This window comes from Electrophorus electricus, chromosome 1, assembly GCF_013358815.1.
Source record: "Electrophorus electricus isolate fEleEle1 chromosome 1, fEleEle1.pri, whole genome shotgun sequence".
NCBI classification, from domain to species: Eukaryota; Metazoa; Chordata; class Actinopteri; order Gymnotiformes; family Gymnotidae; genus Electrophorus; species Electrophorus electricus.
The window spans coordinates 7,207,235-7,230,385 of NC_049535.1; the positions used below are offsets into that span (position 1 = coordinate 7,207,235).

Consider the following 23,151-nt stretch of genomic DNA (forward strand, 5'->3'; position numbering starts at 1 on the left):
CCACAACCAAAAAAACACCTTTACCAACAAGCTCAACAACAATGCTGTCTTCACCAAAAACAACATCTACAACAACATCCACAACAAAACCAACACCCCCAGAAACAACCGTAATTACTACCACTGCCACTCAGATGACATCTGAACCAACCACAACCAAAAAAACACCTTTACCAACAAGCTCAACTTCCACAACAACAACAACAACTACACCTTTGCCAACACCTACCCCAACAAGAGAAAGATGCACTAAATCATGCATTTGGTCAGATTGGATGGACTTTGGCCCTCCTACAACAGGTCCCAACGGTGGTGAAATAGTACCAATTAAAAGGATAACTGACATTTATCCTAACATCTGTTCCAGTCCAACCAAAGTTGAATGCAGAGCAAAACTCTTTCCGACACTGCCTCTTTCAGAAATAGGACAGGATGTGGTTTGTAATGCACAGAATGGACTGATATGTCTGAACCAAAACCAGGGTCTTCAACAGCAATGCTTTGATTATGAGATTAGAGTGCTTTGTTGTGAAACAAATTGTCCAACATCTGGTACCAGTCCTACAACAATCACAACAACAACAAACACACAATCTTCATCAAAAACTACATCCACAACAACATCTACAACAACAACAAAATCTCCAGCAACAAGTTCAATTACTACCACTGCCACTATGACCACATCTTCACCAACCACAGCCATAAAAACACCTAAACCAACAAGCTCAACAACAATGCTGTCTTCACCAAAAACATCTACAACATCCACCACAAAACCAACACCCCCAGAAACAACCGTAATTACTACCACTGCCACTCAGACGACATCTTCACCAACCACAACCAAAAAAACACCTTTACCAACAAGCTCAACAACAATGCTGTCTTCACCAAAAACAACATCTACAACAACATCCACAACAAAACCAACACCCCCAGAAACAACCGTAATTACTACCACTGCCACTCAGACGACATCTGAACCAACCACAACCAAAAAAACACCTTTACCAACAAGCTCAACTTCCACAACAAAAACAACAACTACACCTTTGCCAACACCTACCCCAACAAGAGAAAGATGCACTAAATCATGCATTTGGTCAGATTGGATGGACTTTGGCTCTCCTACAACAGGTCCCAACGGTGGTGAAATAGTACCAATTAAAAGGATAACTGACATTTATCCTAACATCTGTTCCAGTCCAACCAAAGTTGAATGCAGAGCAAAACTCTTTCCGACACTGCCTCTTTCAGAAATAGGACAGGATGTGGTTTGTAATGCACAGAATGGACTGATATGTCTGAACCAAAACCAGGGTCTTCAACAGCAATGCTTTGATTATGAGATTAGAGTGCTTTGTTGTGAAACAAATTGTCCAACATCTGGTACCAGTCCTACAACAATCACAACAACAACAAACACACAATCTTCATCAAAAACTACATCCACAACAACATCTACAACAACAACAAAATCTCCAGCAACAAGTTCAATTACTACCACTGCCACTATGACCACATCTTCACCAACCACAGCCATAAAAACACCTTTACCAACAAGCTCAACAACAATGCTGTCTTCACCAAAAACATCTACAACATCCACCACAAAACCAACACCCCCAGAAACAACCGTAATTACTACCACTGCCACTCAGACGACATCTTCACCAACCACAACCAAAAAAACACCTTTACCAACAAGCTCAACAACAATGCTGTCTTCACCAAAAACAACATCTACAACAACATCCACAACAAAACCAACACCCCCAGAAACAACCGTAATTACTACCACTGCCACTCAGACGACATCTGAACCAACCACAACCAAAAAAACACCTTTACCAACAAGCTCAACTTCCACAACAACAACAACAACTGCACCTTTGCCAACACCTACCCCAACAAGAGAAAGATGCACTAAATCATGCATTTGGTCAGATTGGATGGACTTTGGCCCTCCTACAACAGGTCCCAACGGTGGTGAAATAGTACCAATTAAAAGGATAACTGACATTTATCCTAACATCTGTTCCAGTCCAACCAAAGTTGAATGCAGAGCAAAACTCTTTCCGACACTGCCTCTTTCAGAAATAGGACAGGATGTGGTTTGTAATGCACAGAATGGACTGATATGTCTGAACCAAAACCAGGGTCTTCAACAGCAGTGCTTTGATTATGAGATTAGAGTGCTTTGTTGTGAAACAAATTGTCCAACATCTGGTACCAGTCCTACAACAATCACAACAACAACAAGCACACAATCTTCATCAAAAACTACATCCACAACAACATCTACAACAACAACAAAATCTCCAGCAACAAGTTCAATTACTACCACTACCACTATGACCACATCTTCACCAACCACAGCCATAAAAACACCTTTACCAACAAGCTCAACAACAATGCTGTCTTCACCAAAAACATCTACAACATCCACCACAAAACCAACACCCCCAGAAACAACCGTAATTACTACCACTGCCACTCAGACGACATCTTCACCAACCACAACCAAAAAAACACCTTTACCAACAAGCTCAACAACAATGCTGTCTTCACCAAAAACAACATCTACAACAACATCCACAACAAAACCAACACCCCCAGAAACAACCGTAATTACTACCACTGCCACTCAGACGACATCTGAACCAACCACAACCAAAAAAACACCTTTGCCAACAAGCTCAACAACAATGCTGTCTTCACCAAAAACAACATCTACAACAACATCCACAACAAAACCAACACCCCCAGAAACAACCGTAATTACTACCACTGCCACTCAGACGACATCTGAACCAACCACAACCAAAAAAACACCTTTACCAACAAGCTCAACTTCCACAACAACAACAACAACTGCACTTTTGCCAACACCTACCCCAACAAGAGAAAGATGCACTAAATCATGCATTTGGTCAGATTGGATGGACTTTGGCCCTCCTACAACAGGTCCCAACGGTGGTGAAATAGTACCAATTAAAAGGATAACTGACATTTATCCTAACATCTGTTCCAGTCCAACCAATGTTGAATGCAGAGCAAAACTCTTTCCGACACTGCCTCTTTCAGAAATAGGACAGGATGTGGTTTGTAATGCACAGAATGGATTGATATGTCTGAACCAAAACCAGGGTCTTCAACAGCAATGCTTTGATTATGAGATTAGAGTGCTTTGTTGTGAAACAAATTGTCCAACATCTGGTACCAGTCCTACAACAATCACAACAACAACAAACACACAATCTTCATCAAAAACTACATCCACAACAACATCTACAACAACAACAAAATCTCCAGCAACAAGTTCAATTACTACCACTGCCACTATGACCACATCTTCACCAACCACAGCCATAAAAACACCTTTACCAACAAGCTCAACAACAATGCTGTCTTCACCAAAAACATCTACAACATCCACCACAAAACCAACACCCCCAGAAACAACCGTAATTACTACCACTGCCACTCAGACGACATCTTCACCAACCACAACCAAAAAAACACCTTTACCAACAAGCTCAACAACAATGCTGTCTTCACCAAAAACAACATCTACAACAACATCCACAACAAAACCAACACCCCCAGAAACAACCGTAATTACTACCACTGCCACTCAGACGACATCTGAACCAACCACAACCAAAAAAACACCTTTACCAACAAGCTCAACTTCCACAACAACAACAACAACTGCACCTTTGCCAACACCTACCCCAACAAGAGAAAGATGCACTAAATCATGCATTTGGTCAGATTGGATGGACTTTGGCCCTCCTACAACAGGTCCCAACGGTGGTGAAATAGTACCAATTAAAAGGATAACTGACATTTATCCTAACATCTGTTCCAGTCCAACCAAAGTTGAATGCAGAGCAAAACTCTTTCCGACACTGCTTCTTTCAGAAATAGGACAGGATGTGGTTTGTAATGCACAGAATGGACTGATATGTCTGAACCAAAACCAGGGTCTTCAACAGCAATGCTTTGATTATGAGATTAGAGTGCTTTGTTGTGAAACAAATTGTCCAACATCTGGTACCAGTCCTACAACAATCACAACAACAACAAACACACAATCTTCATCAAAAACTACATCCACAACAACATCTACAACAACAACAAAATCTCCAGCAACAAGTTCAATTACTACCACTGCCACTATGACCACATCTTCACCAACCACAGCCATAAAAACACCTTTACCAACAAGCTCAACAACAATGCTGTCTTCACCAAAAACATCTACAACATCCACCACAAAACCAACACCCCCAGAAACAACCGTAATTACTACCACTGCCACTCAGACGACATCTTCACCAACCACAACCAAAAAAACACCTTTACCAACAAGCTCAACAACAATGCTGTCTTCACCAAAAACAACATCTACAACAACATCCACAACAAAACCAACACCCCCAGAAACAACCGTAATTACTACCACTGCCACTCAGACGACATCTGAACCAACCACAACCAAAAAAAACACCTTTACCAACAAGCTCAACTTCCACAACAACAACAACAACTGCACCTTTGCCAACACCTACCCCAACAAGAGAAAGATGCACTAAATCATGCATTTGGTCAGATTGGATGGACTTTGGCCCTCCTACAACAGGTCCCAACGGTGGTGAAATAGTACCAATTAAAAGGATAACTGACATTTATCCTAACATCTGTTCCAGTCCAACCAATGTTGAATGCAGAGCAAAACTCTTTCCGACACTGCCTCTTTCAGAAATAGGACAGGATGTGGTTTGTAATGCACAGAATGGACTGATATGTCTGAACCAAAACCAGGGACTTCAACAGCAATGCTTTGACTATGAGATTAGAGTACTCTGTTGTGAAACAAATTGTCCAACAAGTGGTACCAGTCCTACAACAACAACAACAAGAACAACACTTTCTTCACCAAAAACAACATCTACAACAACACCCCCCACAAAACCAACACCTCCAGAAACAACCTCAATTACTACCACTGCCACTCAGACCACATATTCACCAACCACAGCCATAAAAACACCTTTACCAACAAGCTCAACAACAATGCTGTCTTCACCAAAAACATCTACAACATCCACCACAAAACCAACACCCCCAGAAACAACCGTAATTACTACCACTGCCACTCAGACGACATCTTCACCAACCACAACCAAAAAAACACCTTTACCAACAAGCTCAACAACAATGCTGTCTTCACCAAAAACAACATCTACAACAACATCCACAACAAAACCAACACCCCCAGAAACAACCGTAATTACTACCACTGCCACTCAGACGACATCTGAACCAACCACAACCAAAAAAACACCTTTACCAACAAGCTCAACTTCCACAACAACAACAACAACTGCACTTTTGCCAACACCTACCCCAACAAGAGAAAGATGCACTAAATCATGCATTTGGTCAGATTGGATGGACTTTGGCCCTCCTACAACAGGTCCCAACGGTGGTGAAATAGTACCAATTAAAAGGATAACTGACATTTATCCTAACATCTGTTCCAGTCCAACCAATGTTGAATGCAGAGCAAAACTCTTTCCGACACTGCCTCTTTCAGAAATAGGACAGGATGTGGTTTGTAATGCACAGAATGGATTGATATGTCTGAACCAAAACCAGGGTCTTCAACAGCAATGCTTTGATTATGAGATTAGAGTGCTTTGTTGTGAAACAAATTGTCCAACATCTGGTACCAGTCCTACAACAATCACAACAACAACAAACACACAATCTTCATCAAAAACTACATCCACAACAACATCTACAACAACAACAAAATCTCCAGCAACAAGTTCAATTACTACCACTGCCACTATGACCACATCTTCACCAACCACAGCCATAAAAACACCTTTACCAACAAGCTCAACAACAATGCTGTCTTCACCAAAAACATCTACAACATCCACCACAAAACCAACACCCCCAGAAACAACCGTAATTACTACCACTGCCACTCAGACGACATCTTCACCAACCACAACCAAAAAAACACCTTTACCAACAAGCTCAACAACAATGCTGTCTTCACCAAAAACAACATCTACAACAACATCCACAACAAAACCAACACCCCCAGAAACAACCGTAATTACTACCACTGCCACTCAGACGACATCTGAACCAACCACAACCAAAAAAACACCTTTACCAACAAGCTCAACTTCCACAACAACAACAACAACTGCACCTTTGCCAACACCTACCCCAACAAGAGAAAGATGCACTAAATCATGCATTTGGTCAGATTGGATGGACTTTGGCCCTCCTACAACAGGTCCCAACGGTGGTGAAATAGTACCAATTAAAAGGATAACTGACATTTATCCTAACATCTGTTCCAGTCCAACCAAAGTTGAATGCAGAGCAAAACTCTTTCCGACACTGCTTCTTTCAGAAATAGGACAGGATGTGGTTTGTAATGCACAGAATGGACTGATATGTCTGAACCAAAACCAGGGTCTTCAACAGCAATGCTTTGATTATGAGATTAGAGTGCTTTGTTGTGAAACAAATTGTCCAACATCTGGTACCAGTCCTACAACAATCACAACAACAACAAACACACAATCTTCATCAAAAACTACATCCACAACAACATCTACAACAACAACAAAATCTCCAGCAACAAGTTCAATTACTACCACTGCCACTATGACCACATCTTCACCAACCACAGCCATAAAAACACCTTTACCAACAAGCTCAACAACAATGCTGTCTTCACCAAAAACATCTACAACATCCACCACAAAACCAACACCCCCAGAAACAACCGTAATTACTACCACTGCCACTCAGACGACATCTTCACCAACCACAACCAAAAAAACACCTTTACCAACAAGCTCAACAACAATGCTGTCTTCACCAAAAACAACATCTACAACAACATCCACAACAAAACCAACACCCCCAGAAACAACCGTAATTACTACCACTGCCACTCAGATGACATCTGAACCAACCACAACCAAAAAAACACCTTTACCAACAAGCTCAACTTCCACAACAACAACAACAACTGCACCTTTGCCAACACCTACCCCAACAAGAGAAAGATGCACTAAATCATGCATTTGGTCAGATTGGATGGACTTTGGCCCTCCTACAACAGGTCCCAACGGTGGTGAAATAGTACCAATTAAAAGGATAACTGACATTTATCCTAACATCTGTTCCAGTCCAACCAATGTTGAATGCAGAGCAAAACTCTTTCCGACACTGCCTCTTTCAGAAATAGGACAGGATGTGGTTTGTAATGCACAGAATGGACTGATATGTCTGAACCAAAACCAGGGACTTCAACAGCAATGCTTTGACTATGAGATTAGAGTACTCTGTTGTGAAACAAATTGTCCAACAAGTGGTACCAGTCCTACAACAACAACAACAAGAACAACACTTTCTTCACCAAAAACAACATCTACAACAACACCCCCCACAAAACCAACACCTCCAGAAACAACCTCAATTACTACCACTGCCACTCAGACCACATCTTCACCAACCACAGCCATAAAAACACCTTTACCAACAAGCTCAACAACAATGCTGTCTTCACCAAAAACATCTACAACATCCACCACAAAACCAACACCCCCAGAAACAACCGTAATTACTACCACTGCCACTCAGACGACATCTTCACCAACCACAACCAAAAAAACACCTTTACCAACAAGCTCAACAACAATGCTGTCTTCACCAAAAACAACATCTACAACAACATCCACAACAAAACCAACACCCCCAGAAACAACCGTAATTACTACCACTGCCACTCAGATGACATCTGAACCAACCACAACCAAAAAAACACCTTTACCAACAAGCTCAACTTCCACAACAACAACAACAACTGCACCTTTGCCAACACCTACCCCAACAAGAGAAAGATGCACTAAATCATGCATTTGGTCAGATTGGATGGACTTTGGCCCTCCTACAACAGGTCCCAACGGTGGTGAAATAGTACCAATTAAAAGGATAACTGACATTTATCCTAACATCTGTTCCAGTCCAACCAATGTTGAATGCAGAGCAAAACTCTTTCCGACACTGCCTCTTTCAGAAATAGGACAGGATGTGGTTTGTAATGCACAGAATGGACTGATATGTCTGAACCAAAACCAGGGACTTCAACAGCAATGCTTTGACTATGAGATTAGAGTACTCTGTTGTGAAACAAATTGTCCAACAAGTGGTACCAGTCCTACAACAACAACAACAAGAACAACACTTTCTTCACCAAAAACAACATCTACAACAACACCCCCCACAAAACCAACACCTCCAGAAACAACCTCAATTACTACCACTGCCACTCAGACGACATCTGAACCAACCACAACCAAAAAAACACCTTTACCAACAAGCTCAACTTCCACAACAACAACAACAACTGCACCTTTGCCAACACCTACCCCAACAAGAGAAAGATGCACTAAATCATGCATTTGGTCAGATTGGATGGACTTTGGCCCTCCTACAACAGGTCCCAACGGTGGTGAAATAGTACCAATTAAAAGGATAACTGACATTTATCCTAACATCTGTTCCAGTCCAACCAATGTTGAATGCAGAGCAAAACTCTTTCCGACACTGCCTCTTTCAGAAATAGGACAGGATGTGATTTGTAATGCACAGAATGGATTGATATGTCTGAACCAAAACCAGGGTCTTCAACAGCAATGCTTTGATTATGAGATTAGAGTGCTTTGTTGTGAAACAAATTGTCCAACATCTGGTACCAGTCCTACAACAATCACAACAACAACAAACACACAATCTTCATCAAAAACTACATCCACAACAACATCTACAACAACAACAAAATCTCCAGCAACAAGTTCAATTACTACCACTGCCACTATGACCACATCTTCACCAACCACAGCCATAAAAACACCTTTACCAACAAGCTCAACAACAATGCTGTCTTCACCAAAAACAACATCTACAACATCCACCACAAAACCAACACCCCCAGAAACAACCGTAATTACTACCACTGCCACTCAGACGACATCTTCACCAACCACAACCAAAAAAACACCTTTACCAACAAGCTCAACAACAATGCTGTCTTCACCAAAAACAACATCTACAACAACATCCACAACAAAACCAACACCCCCAGAAACAACCGTAATTACTACCACTGCCACTCAGACGACATCTGAACCAACCACAACCAAAAAAACACCTTTACCAACAAGCTCAACTTCCACAACAACAACAACAACTGCACCTTTGCCAACACCTACCCCAACAAGAGAAAGATGCACTAAATCATGCATTTGGTCAGATTGGATGGACTTTGGCCCTCCTACAACAGGTCCCAACGGTGGTGAAATAGTACCAATTAAAAGGATAACTGACATTTATCCTAACATCTGTTCCAGTCCAACCAAAGTTGAATGCAGAGCAAAACTCTTTCCGACACTGCCTCTTTCAGAAATAGGACAGGATGTGGTTTGTAATGCACAGAATGGACTGATATGTCTGAACCAAAACCAGGGACTTCAACAGCAATGCTTTGACTATGAGATTAGAGTACTCTGTTGTGAAACAAATTGTCCAACAAGTGGTACCAGTCCTACAACAACAACAACAAGAACAACACTGTCTTCACCAAAAACAACATCTACAACAACACCCCCCACAAAACCAACACCTCCAGAAACAACCTCAATTACTACCACTGCCACTCAGACGACATCTGAACCAACCACAACCAAAAAAACACCTTTACCAACAAGCTCAACTTCCACAACAACAACAACAACTGCACCTTTGCCAACACCTACCCCAACAAGAGAAAGATGCACTAAATCATGCATTTGGTCAGATTGGATGGACTTTGGCCCTCCTACAACAGGTCCCAACGGTGGTGAAATAGTACCAATTAAAAGGATAACTGACATTTATCCTAACATCTGTTCCAGTCCAACCAAAGTTGAATGCAGAGCAAAACTCTTTACAACGCTTCCACTTTCAGAACTAGGTCAGATAGTGATTTGTAATGCACAGAATGGTCTGATATGTCTGAACCAAAACCAGGGTCTTCAACAGCAATGCTTTGACTATGAGATTAGAGTTCTCTGTTGTGAAACAAACTGTCCAACAACTGGTACCAGTCCTACAACAACAACAACAACAACACTATCTTCACCAAAAACAACATCTACAACAACACCCACCACAAAACCAACTCCTCCAGAAACAACCTCAATTACTACCACTGCCACTCAGACCACATCTGAACCAACCACAACCAAAAAAACACCTTTACCAACAAGCTCAACTTCTACAACAGCAACAACTGCACCTACGCCAACACCTACCCCAACAACAGGAAAATGCACCAAGTCATGTATTTGGTCAGATTGGATGGACTTTGGCCCTCCTACAACAGGTCCCAATGGTGGTGAAATAGTACCAATTAAAAGGATAACTGACATTTATCCTAACATCTGTTCCAGTCCAACTAAAGTTGAATGCAGAGCAAAACTCTTTACGACGCTTCCACTTTCAGAACTAGGTCAGATAGTGATTTGTAATGCACAGAATGGACTGATATGTCTGAACCAAAATCAGGGTCTTCAACAGCAATGCTTTGACTATGAGATTAGAGTTCTCTGTTGTGAAACAAACTGTCCAACAACTGGTACCAGTCCTACAACAACAACAACAACAACAACAACAACACTATCTTCACCAAAAACAACATCTACAACAACACCCACCACAAAACCAACTCCTCCAGCAACAACCTCAATTACTACCACTGCCACTCAGACCACATCTGAACCAACCACAACCAAAAAAACACGTTTACCAACAAGCTCAACTTCTACAACAGCAACAACTGCACCTACGCCAACACCTACCCCAACAATAGGAAAATGCACCAAGTCATGTATTTGGTCAGATTGGATGGACTTTGGCCCTCCTACAACAGGTCCCAACGGTGGTGAAATAGTACCAATTAAAAGGATAACTGACATTTATCCTAACATCTGTTCCAGTCCAACAAAAGTTGAATGTAGAGCAAAACTCTTCCCTGCATTGCCACTTTCACAGCTAGGACAGGATGTAATTTGTAATGCACAGAATGGACTGATATGTCTGAACCAAAACCAGGGTCTTCAACAGCAATGCTTTGATTATCAGATTAGAGTACTCTGTTGTGAAACAAATTGTCCAACAACTGGTACCAGTCCTACAACAATAACAACAACAACACTATCTTCACCAAAAACAACATCTACAACAACACCCACGACAAAACCAACACCTCCAGAAAAAACCTCAATTACTACCACTGCCACTCAGACCACATCTGAACCAACCACAACCAAAAAAACACCTTTACCAACAAGCTCAACTTCCACAACAATTACAACCACACCTATGCCAATAGTTACCCCAACAACAGGAAGATGCACCAAGTCATGTATTTGGTCAGATTGGATGGACTTTGGCCCTCCTACAACAGGCCCCAATGGTGGTGAAATAGTACCAATTAAAAGGATAACTGACATTTATCCTAACATCTGTTCCAGTCCAACCAATGTCGAATGCAGAGCAAAACTTTTTCCGACGTTGCCACTTTCCGAGATAGGACAGGATGTGATTTGTAATGCACAGAATGGACTGATTTGTCTGAACCAAAACCAGGGTCTTCAACAGCAATGCTTTGACTATGAGATTAGAGTACTCTGTTGTGAAACAAATTGTCCAACAGCTGGTACTAGTCCTACAACAATAATAACAACAACAACAACAACCACGCAATCTTTACCAAAATCTACACCCACAACTACATCCACAATAACAACAAAATCTCCAGCAACATCAATACCATCAACACTGACATCAGTCACACAATTTAAACCTTCATCTACAACTTTTAATGTCATTACTGGATCAGCAGCAACATTGATTCCCTCTCCCCAATGTGTGTGCATCGTTAACGGAAAACATGTATCTTCAGGTAATTCCCAGTACTTTCTTGTATTTAATGTCATGATGAATTTTATTTTTGAAAAAGTATTAATTATAAGCATATTTACAATCATTAATTCTATAGTTGTAAATAATATATTATTAAAAGTTTAAAGTTGTGGTCATATTATTAACCAATTTATTTATGAATTTCTAATTTTAAACTTATTTTAACAGGTTCTATTATTTACAATGTAAGTGATGCTGATGGTTGGTGTTATGTTGCAACATGTGTTGAGACTGAGGATGATGTATGTGTTATTAAATCAAACATGACCCAATGTGGTGTAAGCACAACTACATCATCACCAACTACAGTTCCTTTGCATCTCAACTGTGACAAACACAAGCCACCCCTAAAGGTACGCTAATACATAAATCTCTTACAATTACTATCATTCATTTTACTTTCTGTCTGCATTTAATCAACTTTTATCAAGCTTTCACTAGTGCTCATCAGTCATTATTATTGATCATACTATAGTTGCTTGACCCTATTATGTATACTAGGAAATCACAATGTTAGCTTTGACTATTCACACAAATTATGGCTTTTAATTTCTTCCTTAGTCCATGAGGACTGGTCTCAAAAATATTTAGATTAGTCTTTTTTATGTTGATATTTACATCTTTGCTCAGTATTCTGAAGCTTCTTTTACTTTTTGGCTGGAACGATGACTTAGGTCTTCCTAGAACTTTCTTTTTAACTTACTGACAAACTCCTATTGGTCAAATCTCTATGTGCAGGATATTGGCTCACATAGGGCACTTAGTACCTCTATGTGCTAGGGACATTTTTACAGTAGGTAGCAGTATTGAGAATGTTGTTAATATTTTAACTAGACTCAATAAAAAAAAAAATTTGCCTTTGAAGTCCAACTTCTCATTTTAATTACTTAATTATAGTTATTTACTTATATGGTTGAATTACATACAAGAATTTCTCTGACATTAACTTGGTGCTGGCATGCATGGTTTACAGTGACATGGTTTACAATCATGAGGCCCATGATTACAAGTATTATAGTTTTGTTCTTGAACAGCACTAGCAACTTTTAGTTCATAAGCTCATAACTCATAAGTGAGCAGAGGATGATAAGCACAAATGAATGTTTCTTAAATGTAAGATATACACGCTGAGTTACTTCAACTATATCTTGGCTATTGCAGCCCAGCACTGTAGGAAAAGATCTTTTAAGCATATATTTTAGCAAGAATAACTTTAGGGTCATTTTACATGACTGACCTCACCTCATTTGTTCAATACACGGATGCAAAGATGCAAATTTCTTATATATGACTTGTTAGTTGTGGGTGTCCTGAAGCACAAACTAAAGTAATATTTAAACACTTAATCTACTTGTTTGGTTTTTGTTTGCTTGTTTGTTAATTGTTTTTGTTGGGGTTTTTTTTTGTTTGTTTTAAAGAAAATATAAACCTGCAAAATTAGCTTTTACTGTAATACATTTAATTAACAAATGCAATGCATTTAAAGGTGTTATTGGAAATACATAATAAATATAATAATGTAGATAGGTTATGGCTGGTGTCATGGAGCAGATGGCACCCCGAGGGAGAACCACACACACACACACACACACACACACACACACACACACACAGCCTCTGTGACCATTCACCTGATTATTGATCCTTTGCACCTGTGCCTAGTTTGTTTGCCCCTCTGTTTAAGCCCACTGGTTCTCTCCTCCAGTGCTGTGCATTGCTCACTGCCTTGGTACTAAGAGTTATTGCTTGCTTTGGCACTGTGAGAGGACCGCTATAAGGCAGGCATGTGACGAAGACTGTCACTTAGGAAGGTTAAATGGATGTTCCCCTTGCTATGGCTCTTTGGTCCAGTGGACAATGCTCATGTTTACTTTTTCTCAGACCTGGGTTTGAATCCTAGGTAAGGTGGCTGCCTTCAGCTTTTGTTACAATGCTCAAGTGTGCAGTGCTTGTTTTTGTATTTTTCTCTTTTGGTAGACAACCCTATAATTTCCTCTCCAGTATTATTCAGGATGCACTAATATGCCTCTTGCACCTCACACATGTCCAAGTCTAACTCATTTTTTTTTTCAGAATAATGAAACTATTCCAGATGGGAAATGTGCCAATATTACATGCATCAATGGAATAATCAAGCATGAACATGTGCATTGTGAGCCTACAGTTTTGCCAGTGTGTGTAAACAATCACAAACCACAGAAAGTCAATGATTCATCTAGGTGCTGTTCTCAGTATGAATGCCAATGTGAGTACATGTTACATGACTGACTTCCTCAGTTTATCAACTCTATCCAATAAAAACTTGTTCTGCACATTATAATATACTCTCTACAAGGTTACTATGTTAAAATAGAATGGGTGTGTTCTGGCTTGTTTAGGTATCTGCACTGGTTTTGGGGATCCACATTACATCACTTTTGATGGAACATACTATCCATTTCAAGGAAACTGCTCCTATGTCCTAGTCAAAGAAATACATCCAAAATATAACTTCAGTGTCATTATCAACAATGTCTATTGTGGTTCTGAAGATGGTCTGTCATGTCCTAAGTCTCTGATAGTCTACTACAAATCCTATGTGATTACTATGTCACAGAAGATTTCCAATGGAATTGTCACAAACTTGGTAACAAAATTAATAATTTCTATAGTTTAATTTAAAAAGTAGTTTTGTTTTGAATTGTTGAAACATAAATCACCTAAAATGTATGTTTCAATAAAAAATTATCTTGTTTTGAAACAGATCACAGTAGCTCAACCCAATAAGGCATTTTTTAGTTTACAAAACTAGGTTTTGTTGCTATAATTTGAATCTCAGTGATGGCACTTGCTGTTTGCAGCTGTGGGCCATTTGGTTACATTTGTGTTAATGGGCAGGACAGCATGACTCTAGCTAGTCTGAGTATTGTTTCATAAAATCTCTTTGCAATAATATTCCATCACTTTTGTAACCTAATGTATTTCACAAAAACTCTTTCTTGAAAATCATGACTAATTCTGCAGTGATTGATGAAAAGTGATTTTGGAAAGATATTGTTTAGGAGATAGATTAAAACTTCTTTTTATGAATGGTGTTTCCTTTTAATGTGATTGACAGGCCCATAAGTAACGATACAGTTGCATATTTTGTAGAGTGCTTTGGTGATCAGAATATGCTCTGACAAATACTAGGATTAATTGATAATTTAGTAAAAAGAAATCCCCTTTTTTTCTGATATAGATTTATATCAACCACAAGCGAGAGAAACTACCATATATGAATAAAGACTTCAGAGTCACAGACAATGGCATTGAATCACTGCTAGTGATACCAGAAATTGGTGCACAAGTGACCTTCACTGGTATGATGTTTTTTATTAACCTCTCCTGGCAGAACTTCCATGGTAACACTGAGGGACAGTGTGGTAAGTTTATGGTTGTTTTGTTCAGATAACTGCTCCATGCACTTAATCTTCAATCACTTTTTTCCCACCCTCTGTAAAACCACAGACTCAGGCTTATCTGTTTTCTAATCATAGTGTCATCATGCTTGACACTTTCACTCTTCCAAAATATTTTATAACAATAATACAGAAACATTAAAAACATTCAGTCAAATGACTTTATGGTCATTACTTATTTGCTAGTTAAAGACTTATCCTCCCTCTGAACTCCTATCATCTATCTCCAGTAACATATGATTCCTATTAGCTGTGATATTTTTTGCCTTCCTGTAAAACAAAAAATGTTTTAAAGTAACGGCCCAAGTAACTCAGTAGTCATCTTCATAATTATTTCACTTACAGAATATTATGTTCTTCCTAACATATTTGTTTTTGATTAAATTTATTCCGATAAATTTATTCCAGCAATAACTCTTTGCTGGCAGAACTACAAAAAAATATTTAAAAATGTATTTCAGATAACCATGCATTTTGGTGAAAATAATGTATAATTCTACCATTTATAGTACATACGAAAAGTGAAAGCTCAGCAGGTGTGTATGCCAACCACTTTTGTTATGCGTTTCAGGAACATGTGATAATAACCGCACAGATGATTGCCGTTTACCAAATGGTACCCTTATTTCATCCTGCCAAAAAATGGCCCCTTTCTGGCAAGTTCAAGACAATGATAGCTACTGCCCACCACCAGTACCTGTGCCTACCCCAAAACCATGCACACCTTCTCCAATCTGTAAAATTATTAGTAGCAAGTAGGTACTCCTCCCAAAATCATAACATTTATCCTTGTTTTTTTTCACTACAACATAATCTTATTACATTTTACCCAGTTTGATTTTTTTTGCTACAGAAATGTAGTTCATCTTAAATGCTTGCAGAAATATTTACTTTTCGGTTTGTGTTTAACCTATTTTCAACAGGGTCTTTGAGATGTGCCACAATATTATTTCATATGAGTATTATGAGATAGCCTGCAACTTTGATGTTTGCCACATGAACAGCACATGGATTGGCTGTGTCAGTTTGCAGATGTATGCAGAGCAGTGTGCTCTGGCAGGAGTCTGCATTGACTGGAGAGGAGCTACAAATGGAGTGTGTGGTAAGTGCATTAAAGCAATCGTGTATGGAAGTTCAGTTTTACAGTTCACTCACAGCAGTCACAAGCATCTATATATTACACATGCAGGTTTCAAGTGTGAAGCCCCTGCTGTGTACAAACCTTGTGGTCCTCAAGTTGCACCAACTTGTGATGCAAGGTACTCTGAAATAAAACATACATACACGATTCCTTTGAAAAAGGGATTAAAAATAAATCACATAAGTAAAGAAATTATGTTTTTAAAGCATATGTGTCCAGCCAGTTACTTTTATTTGTCCAATACAGGTTTAACATGAAATTTATAAGTGAGAAGAATGCTTTCAGTGCTTTGGAAACCATGCTCTGGGAAGGGTGCTACTGCCCAGAAGACACTATATTACTGGCCCCAGATAAGAATAACTGTGTTCCTAACTGCAGTAAGTTCTTACAGTGGTATGATCAAAGTTGAAACTAACTCTACAATGTATAATTGGTTTATCATTGCAAGTATGTTAGAGGTAGATTTTTTTTTTTAAATTTTAACACCCCCAAACATGTTGAATTAATAATTTGTATTTTTAAACTTTAGGCATTTGCATGTTGCCTAATGAACAATGGAAAATGGTAAGACAAAAGATGATTTCGGCATAGCGTTCTTTTTCAGACAGTATTATTAGTGTGCTTTACTAATAATATGCACCTAATTCCCTTCAGGCCAGCGAGACATGGGTTGCAGATTGTAAGAACTGTACTTGCAATGCAGACAGTTTGACTGTGTCCTGTAAGGCTCTCACCTGTCCTACCCAAGAACCTCTTATCTGTGATCAAAAGGGTCAGTTGGAGATCACAGAGACAATTGGCTGCTGCCAGAAAGCAATATGTGGTAAGTAACAGGGCAGGAACAGCAGTGGCACTGGTAGCTGAGTGGTTAAGATAATCCACTAGTACTCAAATGGTTACCAGTTCAACCTCCACCACTGTCAGGTCCCCACTGTTGGGTCTCAGAGCAAGACCCTCAATTACTCAAAGTTATAGTCACTCATAATTGTAAGTCACTTTGGACAAAAGTGACAGATAGATGCTGTTAAATATAATGGGTTTACAAACTGCAGAGTAGTAATACCTTTTTTTAAAAGACCAAATGCAAACAAAGGTTTTGCCTTCTGATTCTTCTGAAAAAACAAACAAACATATACTGCATAATAACATCTGATATATTTAATGCATCATACATATTAAAAGAATCTAGCATTAATAGAATCAATGCAACTTATATGTGTGTATTAATATAATTATGATAATCCATTCACAGTGTGTGATGGCCGTCTTTGTCCCAATGAAAACCACACTTGCCCTGTTGGATTCAATCAAATGATTAAAATGGGAGTTTGCTGTCCATCCTACAGCTGTGGTGAGGGCACATTAGTATGTGTAACTGTTGGATTATTTCTAGAAAACATTGAATACACTTGGACATGTAAAATTATTTCTTTTGTCTTTTGCAGAGCCTAAAAAAGTCTGTGTGTTCAATATCTCTGAATATATGGTAAGACTCTTTTGAGGTACAGCAAAAATGTAATTGATAAAAAAGATTATACAAATGGAAAAGTGCATTTCAAAGCTAGAATGGCTGCAAAATGAAAAATTTCCTAAAATTGTAGCTGTGATGGCAGTAGTAGCTCAGTGGCTAATGTACTTGACGCGTAATTGGAAGGTTGCTAGGTCAAGCCCCAGTATAACTAGGTTGCCACTGTTGAGCTCCTGAGCAAGGCCATAAACCCAAAATTGCTCAAGTTATATTCAGTCATAATTGTAAGTTGCTCTGGACAAAAGCATCAGGTAAATGTAACATCTTTCTCCTTAATAGCCTCCTTGAGGCAATGCTTGAATTGTGTCCAGTATTGGATTTATTGCCCCCAATCTATTAATGTAATGATGATGGAGAAACATGCTATCCTGTTTTCAGTTTTTATCTGTTTGTTACAGCCCGGTGTACCTGTTCCTATGAGGAAATGTGAGCAGTGTCTTTGTACCAATCAGACTGATTTCCAAAGTGGCCTCCTCAAAATTGACTGCCATCCTCTTCAATGTGAAACAAACTGCCCACTGGTGAGTAGAGTCATCCATGCCATCTGACTGTTAGATAAAACACACCTGCTAGTTAAAAGACCCTGCATAAATGTATTTGACTATTGAATATGCTCAAGAAAAAAATGAAGTGTGTGCTAACAAAGCAGTCATAGATGTGCTTTTCTTTAAATTTGGTACATCTTGCATTCTGTCTGTTTTTTTTTTCTGTTTTTAAGGGGTATGCATACCAACCAGTTCTAGGGAAATGCTGTGGAAAATGTGTGCAGATCAGCTGTGTCGTCAGGTTTTATAACATCACTGAAACCATCCAGGTGAGTTCTTAAGCAATGTAAACATAATGCCACTTTTTGAATGCTCACAGTCATAGTTCGTCCTGCAGTTTTTTTATTTCTCTTGAATCAGGTCAAATTTTTAGGGAGCCCCAAAGGTGATGTGGTGATTGTTTTTTTAATAAGGCATAGTCACAGAATAATATATTGAGGCCAAAGATTATTATGCTGTGTCCAAAAGATCATGGTCATGGTCATAAATTGTGTGATTTGAGGCAATGTCTTAATATGTTATGGGAATGACATACTTTTGTGGCTTCATTGTTCTAACCAACATATCAATAACTTGACCAACAGAATATTCTGACCACTGACTTCATGTTTATTAGAGTTTATTCAAATGTTGTATAGTGTATAGTATACACTCACTGCTGAGATACATAGTTTTAAGGAATTTTTATGGACTTTTTGTGACTGCCTGGTCCTTCACAAATACATTTTTATTTAATCTCTGAGGCTGTATAGAATTGTGCCTGTTATCCATGGTGCTGACATGAAACCTGGAGCAGGGGTTGCTCAGCTTTTGCTAAGTATCCGATACAATGCATTCTACAAAATGGTATGATATTTGCAGACAGAAATGGGTTCTTTAAACGAGGTCCTTCAACATTAATCAATTTGAGTATTAATGAAACAACAAGAAAAATGTGGATTCAGAATTTGCCTGATAATTGAATATTCTGTTCAAAATATCAGGGTGAGAAATACTGCAATAACAAAAACATTTTGTTCTTTTTCTAACATGTCAATATAGGACTAATTTTAGACCTTAGTCCCGATCCAGAGTCTACCATATGTTTCTCAAGTTACTTTAGCTGGAGGGCATTAATCATTAAGATGCACAGATCCACAGCCTGATACAGGTCATTTAGAAACATTTGTTTTTTCATTATTATTGCACATAAGTCAAATACATTAATGTCACAACACATTGGAGAAAGGAACACACATCCTCCTTTATGCATTTCGGTATATCAGCACTGGCCATGGACACCTATTCTCTCTGCCCCAAAACAGGAGCAGCAAACATGACATATTTAATTCTGCTGGGGGCATTGGTATTTTGGGCTGGTTGGTTATAAATAGGTTATCAGCATTTCATTTTAGCATAGTTTGTAGGTAGTCTATCAGAATGTAGACTACATGAATGTAGGTTTGTTTGTGGTTTGTTTTATTTGTGGCAAATATATTTCACCTTGATAAAATTCGGTCCCTTAGACAAATACTGCCTGTGGTTGAGTCTGTGACTACGACACATAGCTGAACTTTCCAGTGCTGTGAGAATTACCCTTACATGCATCCAGCAGTATCTATGTAAACATATAAAGCTATCCATGTAAACATATCCATGCTATCCGTGTAAACTTATAAAGACTATAAAACTGACACTATTCTCAAGATCAGCTAATCAACCTCAAAAAAGTTTATTCGCTTTGAGAATTTGCTTAATGATGCAAGTTGATGGTATATCCATGCTGCAATGCCAGTGACTGCAGTATGTTGTCCAAGATTGAAGTAAAATGTAATATTATCACTCATTCATTTTAAAATACATTAAATAACATTAATTTATACCCATGAGAAACTTAATTTTAGGTTGAAATGTTTTATATTATTGCCACAATATATTATCTAGTGGCCACAAGATAGTAATTTATGGCCTCAATATATGATTTCATGGCCTTAATATATCATTTGTGGCCATGCCTTATTAACACAGCCACCATGTCAACTTAGGTGCTCCATGCATTTTTATTTCTAATTTATTGTTATTCACATTCTCAAATGTTTTTTAAGATATTGACCAGAGCAATAAATCATATGTAAATGCTATACTTAGGTCATAACATTCCACCTTGGTAAGGGACTATCCTATGGACAACATGATAAACAAATTCCACTTGAATGTCATTTATTTTATTAATAAATGCTCTAGTAACCTTGAGTATTTGCACATCTGTACACAACCGTGTGACATTTCAAACAGAAATCATAATAGTAATCATAATAGTAATCGAATAGTAAACTTTTCTCATATTCAGTCTATTTCCTCTTATGTTGCTTGCAATACACTTTTTGAGTTTTCCTGTATCTCTTTAGCCCGATCAAGTCTGGACTCCACCTGGGAATAAGTGTCTGAAGTTTGAATGTGTGAAGACTGCCACACAATTCATTGTAATTGAGGCCAAAATTGTTTGTCCATATTACAATGAAGATGACTGCATTCCTGTGAGTTGATCATATACACAGACAGGAACATAACCCACAAAAAAATAGGAATGAACTGTGACAGTTACTCAGTTCTTTGAGTTTCCACAATCAACATGTCATAATGACTCTTTAAGTATTAGTGTACCATATCATAATATATGAAAGATGATGATCACCACAAATGCTCAGTTTGTTTTTAGTTTTTTTATTTAACTTGTTTTTATTTATTTATTTTTGGATAAACACAGTACAGCTAATTAAACTGCCAGCAATTTAAAAGACATTATTCCTGCAGCATAATGATTTTTCTTTATCTCATGCAGGGAACAACTGTTTTTGGTCCTAATGATTGCTGCAAAACCTGTAAGATATTTGAATTCTGCCCTTTTAGATGATATTCCACCATTAGGAAAAAATTATATTATATTTTTAGCAAAACTGTATTTACACTGAAATATAAAATCATAAAACTGCTTGGTCTCTCCAGGTATAAACAAGACTAAGATTTGCCATGTTAGCAAGTCCTCCACATTTCTTGAGAGTAACGGCTGCAGGACTACGAAACAAGTAGAGATGACCACTTGTGAAGGCAACTGTAGGACATCTTCTGTGTAAGCGACAACAAAAGCATCATCGGAACTTCATTAAAAATATTTTTAAATATTCCTGTACTAAACCTTAAAAAAACATGCATTTTTGGCATTTAGGGTAATTTTACATCTTTTACTTTCATTATTTTATCAGTGGTATTCCTTTCAAAAATCATCTCTCATAGATTTCCTCATGGCATAAAAGCAATGATTGTTACTGTATGCATAAAACCATTTTAGCAATAGTGCATGCTCAAGATATTTTGTGAATAGTTTTAACTTACTTGGCCAAACATTTAACTATAAATCACTATATTAGATAATAATTTACATATTAGTTAATCAGATACCAAGTAGCCATACACCAAGTTTTATTCAATACTGTTGTTACAATTGTATCTTTCGGGCAATTTACAAGATTGACATTTTACCCTTACATAAGCAAACATGTCTGACGACAATGTAGAAATGTTTCAATATGAAGAAAACTTGTATTTATTTGAAGTAGAATATGAATTAGTGGAGATGAAGGCTAAATTCTCAAAGTGAATTACAGAGAATATAATGTTTAATGAAGTGGATAATTATACAAGAAAAGTTTTTGAACCACATAGAACCAACATCTTAAACCAGGCACTGGGCAAATAAACACTGTAAAACTATTTTCTATGGCCTGAAAAAAATGCAGTGGCCAAGCAATGTCACTAAGGGGCACTATACATGCACATTGCTCCAGTCACACTGGGTGGTCAAAACTACATTCTGGAGTCCTCAGGATTCAAAGTTATACACTTGGCACAGTTATTGCGAGAAAATCAGAGGGAAAAACCTGCTAGGTTAACAAGTGAAATATCATTTTGCAGTGGAGCTTCTTTAGTATTATTTGGTATTATCTGGGACTACACATTTACACCCTCTTTTCAAACCTCCTCAGATACTCGATGCAAGCCAAGACAGTCCAGCATTCATGCTCCTGTTGCCAGGAATTGGCGACCAGCAAGAAAGAAGCAGAACTGTTGTGTCCAGATGGGTCAACGGCCATACACAGCTACATCTTTATTGAAAAGTGTGGTTGCCTGGAGACAGAATGCACAGTGAAGGAGACAGCTGCAGGGAGGCAGCAGCGCAGACGCCGATGGTCCCGTTTGGAGTAACCTCACTCTGTTCAAATCAATATTAATCCAACTATGACTTTGCTTACAGTTCATTTTGCTTTTCTGGTTCATCTGACCACATCAAGATAAGGTGTATTTTGTTTTTATCTTTCATTTATTATTATATTTTTCTGATGCTTAAAATTCAATAAATGTTAGCAATAAACATGTTGTCAACTCTCA

At 38.4% G+C, this 23,151-nt stretch overlaps 2 protein-coding genes across 2 annotated transcripts; both read left to right on the forward strand.

The window, feature by feature from the left end:
- Positions 1-7,031: 7,031 nt before the first annotated feature.
- LOC118242190 (mucin-2-like) lies at positions 7,032-7,779 on the forward strand (the record flags this gene model as incomplete). Its single annotated transcript, XM_035531238.1, has 1 exon — positions 7,032-7,779. A coding segment is annotated over exon 1 (636 nt), but the record flags the coding sequence as incomplete, so codon positions are not given.
- Positions 7,780-15,328: 7,549 nt separating this feature from the next.
- Positions 15,329-23,134, forward strand: LOC113586058 (intestinal mucin-like protein). The gene is made up of 15 exons (XM_035533628.1): positions 15,329-15,476; positions 16,084-16,267; positions 16,436-16,614; positions 16,702-16,771; positions 16,900-17,030; positions 17,183-17,217; positions 17,308-17,476; positions 17,906-18,004; positions 18,099-18,139; positions 18,580-18,702; positions 18,900-18,995; positions 21,114-21,242; positions 21,548-21,587; positions 21,712-21,835; positions 22,749-23,134. Exons 1-15 carry the CDS (start codon positions 15,329-15,331, stop codon positions 22,966-22,968), a joined length of 1,788 nt encoding a protein of 595 aa, XP_035389521.1. The 3' UTR covers positions 22,969-23,134.
- Positions 23,135-23,151: the final 17 nt, after the last annotated feature.

Excerpts from the sequence above, each read along its gene's own strand:
- LOC113586058 (XM_035533628.1), top strand. The coding sequence starts at position 15,329 with ATGAATAAAGACTTCAGAGTCACAGACAATGGCATTGAATCACTGCTA. Across the intron at positions 21,243-21,547 it reads ATGAAGATGACTGCATTCCT|GGAACAACTGTTTTTGGTCC; the intron begins GTGAGTTGATCA and ends TATCTCATGCAG. Across the intron at positions 21,588-21,711 it reads TAATGATTGCTGCAAAACCT|GTATAAACAAGACTAAGATT; the intron begins GTAAGATATTTG and ends TGGTCTCTCCAG.